We start from the raw sequence: 10,882 nt of genomic DNA on the forward strand, positions 1-10,882 counted from the left end.
TTGCCTGCTGAAAAAAGGGGAAGCGTGCAATATTTGACAAATAGAGAGACAAATTTAGAAATAAAATTTTGACAACATTTTCTAAGAAATAAAATTTTGACAAATTTTTCTATAGAAATAAATTTTTCACAATATTTTCTATAGAAATAAAATTTTGACAAAATTTTCTTTAGGAATAAAATTTTGACAACATTTTCTATAGAAATAAAATTTTGACAACATTTTCTATAGAAATAAAATTTTGACAACATTTTCTATAGAAATAAAATTTTGACACAATTTTCTTTAGGAATAAAATTTTGACAACATTTTCTATAGAAATAAAATTTTTACAAAATTTTCTACAGAAATAAAATGTTGACTAAATTCTCTATAGAAATAAAATTATGACAAAATTTTCTATAGAAATAAAATTATGACAAAATTTTCTATAGAAGTAAAATTTTGACAAAAAATTCTAAAGAAATAACATTTTGACAAACTCTTTTATAGAAATAAAATTTTGACAAAATTTTCTATAAAAATAAAATGTTCACAAAATTTTCTATAGAAATAAAATTTTGACAAAATTTTCTACAGAAATAAAATGTTGATTAATTTTTTATAGAAATAAAATTTTGACAACATTTTCATTAGGAATAAAATTTTGACAACATTTTCTATAGAAATAAAATTTTGACAAAATTTTCTATAGAAATAAAATTTTGACAAAATTGTCTTTAGAAATAAAATTCTGACAACATTTTCTATAGAAATAAAAATTTGCAAAATAAAATTTTTTGTTTGGGGCTGCCAAGCGCATAAAGAAAATTGCCTGCTAAAAAAGGGGAAGCGTGCAATATTTGACAAATAGAGAGGCAAACTTAGAAATAAAATTTTGACAACATTTTCTAAAGAAATAAAATTTTGACAAATTTTTCTATAGAAATAAATTTTTCACAATATTTTCTATAGAAATAAAATTTTGACAATATTTTCTATAGAAATAAAATTTTGACAAAATTTTCTATAGAAATAAAATTTTGACAAAATTTTCTATAGAAATAAAATTTTGACAAAATTTTCTACAGAAATAAAATGTTGATTAATTTTCTATAGAAATAAAATTTTGACAAAATTTTTTTTAGGAATAAAATTTTGACAACATTTTCTATAGATATAAAATTTTGACAAAATTTTCTATAGAAATAAAATTTTGACAACATTTTCTATAGAAATAAAATTTTGACAAAATTTTCTATAGAAATAAAGTTTTGACAAAATTTTCTACAGAAATAAAATTTGGACAACATTTTCTATAGAAATAAAATTTTGACAAAATTTTCTATTAAATTTAAATTTTGACAAAATTTTCTATTAAATTAAAATCTTGACAAAATTTTCTATTAAATTAAAATTTGGACAAAATTTTCTATAGAAATAAAAATAAAATTTTTTGTTTGAGGCTGCCAAGCGCATAGAGAAATTTGCCTGCTGAAAAAAGGGGAAGCGTACAATATTTGGCAAATAGAGAGACAAACTTTTTTTATAAGTGTGCCATTGATAGATCCGCTTATAGAGTCTAGAACCAATATTACGCTATAAACACGTAGCTTCCAGCACAGTCGAATGACTTTTGGATTTTAGCTTGTTTTGATCGTTATTTTCCAAAACAATGACAACGCTCCCATTGGCAATGTCACGATGTTGTTGTCTCATTATCAACAAAAACAATTCGTAACAGCTGATCTTGATAAATTGATATTTAAAGCAAAGAAATGGTGAACACATTAAGAAGTTTTACAAAGGTTATTTAAAAAATCTTACACATCCAAATCAATAATAATGGAGTATTTTTACAAAAGTCTACCCTAGGGTTTTCCAAATCCCATTTTCATGTGGCCTCCACTGCTAGAGCTGCTGCTCAGCAATATACCGAAGTTACACAATCCGAGGGAGTAAGAGAAATTTGTTTAAATGATCCAAAAACAAGAAATTCCTTATCAATGGACATGATGAACTCCATACTCGAGGCTCTGAGAAATGATTGGCAAAACAAAGAACTGAGGTCAATAGTGTTAACCGCAAAGGGGAACATATGGTCTGCAGGACATAATCTTAAGGAACTGGTACCGGAAAAAGGCCCCGCATATCAAACCGAAGTCTTTAACAAATTAACCGAAATCATTTTAAGCATATACAAAGCTCCTGTACCAGTTATAGCAAAAGTAAATGGTTTAGCAGCTGCTGCAGGTTGTCAATTAGTGGCTTCGTGTGATATCATTGTGGCAACAGAAAATAGTAAATTTTCTACGCCTGGAGCCAATTTTGGTGTATTTTGTTCCACTCCTGGAATAGCTATATCACGTGTTATGTCAAGGCCTCAATCAGCCTATATGGTAATGACAGGAATGGCCATAACTGCTCAAGAAGCATATAGTTCTGGTATTGTATAATAAACAAATATTGGCTTTTGTAAATTTATTTTAGCAATATTCCATTTTATAGGTTTGGTTAGTCGTGTTGTTCGCGAAGCTGATTTAGATGCTGAAGTTAATTTAATTACTGATGCCATTAAACATAAAAGTCGTTCGGTAATCGCTTTGGGCAAAGAATTTTATTATAAACAATTAAATCTTCCAATGGAAGAAGCATACAAATTAGGTGCTAAAGTAAGTCAATACAAAAATGAGTATTTTTTTCCTATTATGTGATTTTCTTATTTTGCAGAAAATGACGGAAAATCTTAGTCTAAGCGATTCCCAAGAAGGCTTACGTAGTTTTGTGGAGAAACGCAAGCCCCAATGGAAACATGAGTAAAACATTCTTCAGTGACAGCCTGACCAATGATAACACCTGCGACCATATTGAAATGTTTATCTATCTCAAAGTGATGATGTCCCCTTGTAAAATTGGGATTTTATCGTAAAAAGTCCTTGGTCGTAATTGTAGTATAAAATACCCAGAGCATTTATAATTTATAGTCAATATATAGCCATACATTTATAAAATAAATTGGTTTTGAGTAAACGAATTTACACACAGGAACCGCATGTCATTAAATATAAAAAAAAATGTTTTGGGTGTGTGTTGAGTGCATTTTAAAGTAAAAATTTTCTCCCAAATTTTGGTGAACTTTAACAAAACAATACGCTTGGCCGCTTTCGATCGGAGTTTGAGACATGCTTCTATGGAAAAGTCCAATGATAAAGTAGGCATTAACCAATGCTAATTTTTAATTATTTGTTAACGAAGAATTAAAGAAAGAATATTTTCTTTAGTATAAATTGTCTGATGGTTGCAAATTTTGATCAGGTCATAGATTTTCGATCTAGAACACAAAATATTATGTATCCTTCTTTTTTTCGGAAAGACTTATTTTCAGAGTTTCGGGTGTTCATCCTATAAAAACTACCCAAATAAAATATATATAAATGGTAACAAAGAGTATTTTTGGAATTCACATAAAAAGCTTCGTATATGTTAAATTAAGCTAATTTCGAGAGCATTGTGATATTAGGGCAAAAACTTAGAAAATTAAAATTAAAAAAATACGTTTTTAAAATTTAAAAAAAAATCCACGTTTAAATATTTTGGTTCCATACGAGAAAGGCCCAAAACACGTAGGCTGACCCCGCTTACCACTTTGGGTTCGCGTCCGACCATTTGGACCGTATCGATAAAAGAGTTTCCCCCGACCCGTCAACGTATTTCAGCTCGAGGGTTTAATTCTCGAAAACTAGACTTTTCCGCAAAACAAAAAAAATATGTTCCTCAATCTATCACCAAGCTCATTTAAAAAAGTCAATTGATCTCATTAAAACATTAATTGATTCAATTAACAAATATTTATATAATTTATTTTTGTGGTTAATTTTTAAAATTAATCAAAAATTTAAGTTGAAAATATTTTGGTGATATTTTTTTGTGTACGGCAAAATTTTTACGCAATCTCTCGTCTTCAAAATATGTACACTATTTATACCAAAAGCTGTGTATTATGTTGTTGTTGTTGTAACAGTTTATTGTGATTTCATCCATTTTTATGTTTGTGGCCAGATCGAGGAACTCTGCGACTAAGGTGGGGTCGTCCAGAGTGATCTGGTGGTAAGTCGGGTTGGTTTAGCAGGGCAAGGGAAAAGATGACGCGTGTCGTGTGGCCCTTGGTTGCAAATTGGACATACGTCAGCTATGCTGCTATCAATCACTGATAAGTAGGAATTGAGGCTGCTACACTTGTTCTTAATTGGGCTAAAACTACCCTAGTCTATGGGCGGTGGACGGACTCCGAGAACAGGATTAACCTTGTAGCTTCTCACCGCTTCAGCTACAGTATCCTCATGAATCCTGTTCAAACCTGCCTGGTACGCTGCTTGATCTAGAGGCTCTCTTGTGTAGCGCTGGATCTCACGCTCTAGATGATGTATATCAACCCTTACGTTTCTGGGTGGTGGGTGTGTATCCATGAGATGGTGGTTTGGATGATTACTGCGATAACAACGCAGGAGATACTGCTTTGACAACATGTAATTGTGTCTTCGCACAGGGATGCGCCCTAGCAGCGTTCTGACAGGTCTGTATGTTATTCCACTGCGTGTCACTGGTTTGCGGTGTCCACACTGAAACTGCATAGTTTACCACTTACCGGCCAATTGCCTTATGTTACCCCGAGTATCTTGGGGTAGTTTACTGTCGGAATTATTTCGCCATCGACTCTAACATTCAACTGTCTACGTACTTCCAACGTCCATGTAGTAAACAGTGTGGCTTAGGATTTGGTGGTATATATCCTCAGATTTATAGCAGTGATATAACTGGTAAGATCGCATATGTCGTCAACAATGGGTCCGAATGCCATGATTGTACAGTCGTCCGCATATGATACAATCTCGTTGCCGTCAGGAGGGGGTGGAATCGAGGACAGGTAGAGAGAGGTTAAACAGTGCCGAAGACATCACCCCACCCTGGGGAACTCCCTGTTTAACTCTACGGTATTTTGACTTTTTGTCCCTGAATTCCACGTACGACTGGCGTCATGTGTGTGAAGATAAATTCGAATTTGAAATTTGCAGCAAAAACTTAGCCGAGACACAAACCAGCACCAAAAATATTTTTCAAATTCGAATTTAGGATTTCAAATTCGAATTTGGATTTTTAGTATTTGGCTTATTATTTAAAAACTAAGCCGCGTGCGATATAGAGAGTAGGCTCATTGGAAAGGGCTTGAGCTCAGCTTTCATAATCACAAAAGCCTTCATTAGAAAAGTATTTGTGAAAAGCGAAAATTTGAAAACAAAATTTTCAACAAATTTTTACAACGGGCCCACTGTGCCAAAACTAAGCCGCGTGCGATATAGAGACTAGGCTCATTGGAAAGGGCTTGAGCTCAGCTTTCATACCCACGAAAGTCTTCATTAGAAAAGTATTTGTGAAAAACGCAAATTTGAAAATGCTTTTTCAACAAATTTTTACAACGGAGCCCACTGTGCCAAAACTAAGCCGCGTGCGATATAGAGACTAGGCTTATTGGAAAGGGCTTGAGCTCAGCTTTCATAATCACAAAAGTCTTTATTAGAAAAGTATTTGCGAACAACGCAAATTTGAAAATGCTTTTTGAACAAATTTTTACAACGGAGCCCACTGTGCCAAAACTAAGCCGCGTGCGATATAAAGACTAGGCTTATTGGAAAGGGCTTGAGCTCAGCTTTCATAATCACAAAAGTCTTCATTAGAAAAGTATTTGTGAAAAGCGAAAATTTGAAAATGCTTTTTCAACAAATTTTTACAACGGAGCCCACTGTGCCAAAACTAAGCTGCGTGCGGTATAGAGACTAGGCTCATTGGAAAGGGCTGGAGCTCAGCTTTCACTTCCACAAAAGTCTTCATTAGAAAAGTATTTGTGAAAAGCGAAAATTTGAAAACAAAATGTTCAACAAATTTTTACTTTGGCCCACTGTGCCAAAACTAAGCCGCGTGCGATATAGAGACTAGGCTCATTGGAAAGGGCTTGAGCTCAGCTTTCATAATCACAAAAGTCTTCATTAGAAAAGTATTTGTGTAAAGCTCAAATTGGAAAATAATATTTTCAACAAATTTATCTAACGGGCCCACTGTGCCAAAACTAAGCCGCGTGCGATATAGAGACTAGGCTCATTGGAAAGGGCTTGAGCTCAGCTTTCATAATCACAAAAGTCTTCATTAGAAAAGTATTTGTGAAAAGCGAAAATTTGAAAACAAAATTTTCATCAAATTTTTACAACGGGCCCACTGTGCCAAAACTAAGCCGCGTGCGATATAGAGACTAGGCTCATTGGAAAGGGCTTGAGCTCAGCTTTCATAATCACAAAAGTCTTCATTAGAAAAGTATTTGTGAAAAGCGAAAATTTGAAAACAAATTTTTCATCAAATTTTTACAACGGGCCCACTGTGCCAAAACTAAGCCGCGTGCGATATAGAGACTAGGCTCATTGGAAAGGGCTTGAGCTCAGCTTTCATAATCACAAAAGTCTTCATTAGAAAAGTATTTGTGAAAAGCGAAAATTTGAAAACAAAATTTTCATCAAATTTTTACAACGGGCCCACTGTGCCAAAACTAAGCCGCGTGCGATATAGAGACTAGGCTCATTGGAAAGGGCTTGAGCTCAGCTTTCATAATCACAAAAGTCTTCATTAGAAAAGTATTTGTGAAAAGCGAAAATTTGAAAACAAAATTTTCATCAAATTTTTACAACGGGCCCACTGTGCCAAATCTAAGCCGCGTGCGATATAGAAACTAGGCTCATTGGAAAGGGCTTGAGCTCAGCTTTCATTATCACAAAAGTCTTCATTAGAAAAGTATTTGTGAAAAGCGAAAATTTGAAAACAAAATTTTCATCAAATTTTTACAACGGGCCCACTGTGCCAAAACTAAGCAGCGTGCGATAGAGAGACTAGGCTCATTGGAAAGGGCTTGAGCTCAGCTTTCAGACCCACAATAGTCTTCACCATATAGATATAATTAAATTTTAAAGTTTTATTTAAATGTTAAAACAAAAATTCTCTATATTGTCAATATTCTTTTTTGTATACAACAAATTTTTTTTTCTGATTCAATCACGAAATTAATTGATACATTTAATTATTTAATTGAAATTTCTTAAATCACGAAAATGAATGATAAAAAAATTAATTGAAGTCAATTTGAATTAATTTTTTAAATGACTAAATTAAAAATTTAATTAATGTTGATTGCTAAACTCAATTAATTTTGTTCATTATAAAGTTAATTGTATCAATTAGTTTTTTACTTAAAAATTTTAAGATTATTAATTAATTTAATGTTTCCATCTTGATTAAAAAGTTATTTGTACCAATTAATTTTTCAAAGGAAATGTGTTGAAGATATTTCTTCTGCGTAGGACTCACACTTTGGGAACAGCTGATATTTATCAATAAACTTTTATGTTCAATGCGTTTGAATGCGAAAAAAAAACAAAATTTTGATATATCGCAAAATTAATTGATCCAATCTTAATTATTCTTAATTCCTAATTAAAGTTTTTTCTATCACGAAAATGATAATATCAATCATCTATAACAACTAAAAAATTAGTTGTTCCAATTCAATTTTGCAATTGATTTTTATTTTAATTAAATAAATAATGAAATCAATTAAATTGTGATGAAATAGATTTTAAATTAAATTATTAATTAAAACTTTAATTTAAAATATATTGGTCATATTTTTGCTACGTGATGAAGATTTTGTTGATTCGCGCTTCCGATTCGCAAATTTAATTAATTCAATTAAATCCAATTGATTCAATTAAAAGTGTAATTGATTACGATAGCAAAACACAATTTTTTCACTGAAGCAATTTTATTTTTATTGAAATTGCTTACATAAAGAAGTAGATAGCATCAATCACAGAATTAATTAGAAATTACAAAAATACTTAATTAATTCGGAATTTACAATCAATTGTATTGTTAAATTTTAAATTAAGCCAATAAAGTTTAGTTTAATTCATTGCCTCACATACAACAAGATTTATAATCTTATAATTATAGTATGTGACATAAAATATATGAAGTTATCTGCGTTGCTTATGCGTTGAAAAACGGGAGGGAGAGAAAAAAGGTAAACAAAATTTTTTGTGCAAAAGCCTAAAAATTAATTAAAAACTCATAGCAGTCCATACACAGAAAAAAATACTACCAACGTATTTCCAATTAAACGTATTTCCAATTGATTCAACAAATTTCTTAATTGAAATAAAAATCAATCACAAAGGTTAATTGCATCACTTAATTTTTTAATTGACTTTGGAGATTGCTACTATCATTTTTATGATTGAAGACATTTCTATTAAAAAAAGTAATTGGATCAATTACTTTTGTGATTGAATGCAAAAATATTTTTCTGTGTATGACTGAACATAAGATGTCTTTTCCGATTACAATTGGAGTTGGACTTTTTCTGGGATTTGTGAATATGATAATATTTGTACAGAAACTATAATAATTGTTTGTACTAAATTTTCAATTATAATTTTAATTGCATAGAATTTTTTTTCTGACTCAATCTCGAAATTAATTGATCCAATTAATTTGCTAATTGAAATTGCTTTAATCACGATATTATTAATCATAGAAGTAATTAGAAATAAAAAATATTCTTGGTTAAAAAAGCAATTGTTTTCTTCGGCACTTTCACTTAAGTTTTGATTGCTTCAATTAAAAATTTGATTGCTTTTGGTAGAAAACTCAATTGTATAATTTTCTACAATCAATTGTATAATTTTCTATTATTTATTTATTTATAATTTTTTTACCAGTCGAAGAAATATTTTTTTTATAATTGTTTAAGAGCTTATATTTGTTATATTTATTATTATATAATAGTCTTAAATTATTAATGAACTGCCAATTGAATTAAAAAATTAAAATAACATACATTTTTTAAAAAAGCGCTCATTTTGTATGTAAAAGAAAATGTTGAACCTGCTTCGTAATGTCAAATTACCAAATTAAATAAACAAATAATATCAAATTTAATTTAATAATTTAACGAAGTATTTTTAAAATTAGGCATGTTATGCTAAATAAATAAATTGGATTTATTTATTTTCAATTTGATATTTCTTTTTAAATTTTATTTTCCAATTTGCGCTTTTCACAAATACTTTTCTAATGAAGACTTTTGTGATTATGAAAGCTGAGCTCAAGCCCTTTCCAATGAGCCTAGTCTCTATATCGCACGCGGCTTAGTTTTGGCACAGTGGGCCCGTTGTAAAAATTTGATGAAAATTTTGTTTTCAAATTTTCGCTTTTCACAAATACTTTTCTAATGAAGACTTTTGTGATTATGAAAGCTGAGCTCAAGCCCTTTCCAATGAGCCTAGTCTCTATATCGCACGCGGCTTAGTTTTGGCACAGTGGACCCGTTGTAAAAATTTGATGAAAATTTTGTTTTCAAATTTTCGCTTTTCACAAATACTTTTCTAATGAAGACTTTTGTGCTGAGCTCAAGCCCTTTCCAATGAGCCTAGTCTCTATATCGCACGCGGCTTAGTTTTGGCACAGTGGGCCCGTTGTAAAAATTTGATGAAAATTTTGTTTTCAAATTTTCGCTTTTCACAAATACTTTTCTAATGAAGACTTTTGTGATTATGAAAGCTGAGCTCAAGCCCTTTCCAATGAGCCTAGTCTCTATATCGCACGCGGCTTAGTTTTGGCACAGTGGGCCCGTTGTAAAAATTTGATGAAAATTTTGTTTTCAAATTTTCGCTTTTCACAAATACAGTCGACTCCGCTTTACTGAAACGTTAAAAATGCAGCCATTTAATTTCAGTTATCCGAAGTTTTTGCTAAAGCGGACTACGGATAACTGAAAAAAACTTCCAGTAATGCGAACTTCGGATAACTGAAAAAGTTTCAGTAAAGCGGACTCCGTATAACTGGAAAAAATCCACTCAATTTCAGTTAACCGAACTTATGACCAATGCTATGTACATAAAATAATAAAAACAAGGTGTTTGATTCCGTGTGTGTGCCATCTACAATTTTACCTTTCAGTTGATTTTATTTACAGAGTGATTTAAACTGTTTTGAAAGTGCCATCTTCACTTGAAATAAAGCGTTCTCAATACGGAGAAGAAAATGTACTCTCTCTCAATAGCGAGAATGTGGCATTTTCAGTAAAGCGAAGTCATACTAATGTGACGAAACTCATTTGAACACAAAAAACTTTTCAGTAATCCGATTTTTTCAGTTAAGCGGAGTTTCACTAAAGCGGAGTAATTTAAATGAAATGGACAGAAAAAACAACTGGGGAATTCGATCGATTTCAGTTATCCGAGGTTTTTCAGTAAAGCGCATTGCGCTAAAGCCGAGTCGACTGTACTTTTCTAATGAAGACTTTTGTGATTATGAAAGCTGAGCTCAAGCCCTTTCCAATGAGCCTACTCTCTATATCGCACGCGGCTTAGTTTTTAAATAATAAGCCAAATACTAAAAATCCAAATTCGAATTTGAAATCCTAAATTCGAATTTGAAAAATATTTTTAATGTTGGTTTGTGTCTCGGCTAAGTTTTTGCTGCAAATTTTAAATTCGAATTTATCTTCACACACATACTGGCGTCCACACATATAATTCAGAACCCAACGCTTCGTTCCTGTCGATAGGGACGTATTCTCGAATAATGTGGCATGATTGACTGTGTCGAATGCTTTCGATAGGTCAAGCGCAACGAGGACCGTCCTAAGACACGCTTTGAGCTGATTAAGTCCCCTATTGATATTTGTCGAAACGGCATGTAAGGCTGTCGTCGTACTGTGTACCTTATTATGTATTATTTTCGTTTTATGTTCGTTTTACGCGCCGAAAATCAGTTTTTGTTTTTACAACTCGAGGTAATGTAG

At 31.5% G+C, this 10,882-nt stretch overlaps 1 protein-coding gene across 1 annotated transcript; it reads left to right on the plus strand.

Moving 5' to 3' along the window:
• The first annotated feature begins 1,630 nt into the window (after positions 1 to 1,630).
• LOC142241995 (enoyl-CoA hydratase domain-containing protein 3, mitochondrial-like) lies at positions 1,631 to 3,027 on the plus strand. The gene is made up of 4 exons (XM_075313905.1): positions 1,631 to 1,787; positions 1,845 to 2,424; positions 2,488 to 2,651; positions 2,710 to 3,027. Exons 1-4 carry the CDS (start codon positions 1,758 to 1,760, stop codon positions 2,797 to 2,799), a joined length of 864 nt encoding a protein of 287 aa, XP_075170020.1. The 5' UTR covers positions 1,631 to 1,757; the 3' UTR covers positions 2,800 to 3,027.
• Positions 3,028 to 10,882: the final 7,855 nt, after the last annotated feature.

The sequence above is a fragment of the Haematobia irritans genome, chromosome 5 (genome assembly GCF_050003625.1).
Source record: "Haematobia irritans isolate KBUSLIRL chromosome 5, ASM5000362v1, whole genome shotgun sequence".
NCBI lineage: Eukaryota > Metazoa > Arthropoda > Insecta > Diptera > Muscidae > Haematobia > Haematobia irritans.

Coding starts and splice junctions, on each gene's coding strand:
- LOC142241995 (XM_075313905.1), top strand. CDS start 1,758: ATGGTGAACACATTAAGAAGTTTTACAAAG. Junction 1,788..1,844: donor CATTAAGAAGTTTTACAAAG/GTTATTTAAAAA, acceptor TTTTTACAAAAG/TCTACCCTAGGGTTTTCCAA. Junction 2,425..2,487: donor TCAAGAAGCATATAGTTCTG/GTATTGTATAAT, acceptor TCCATTTTATAG/GTTTGGTTAGTCGTGTTGTT.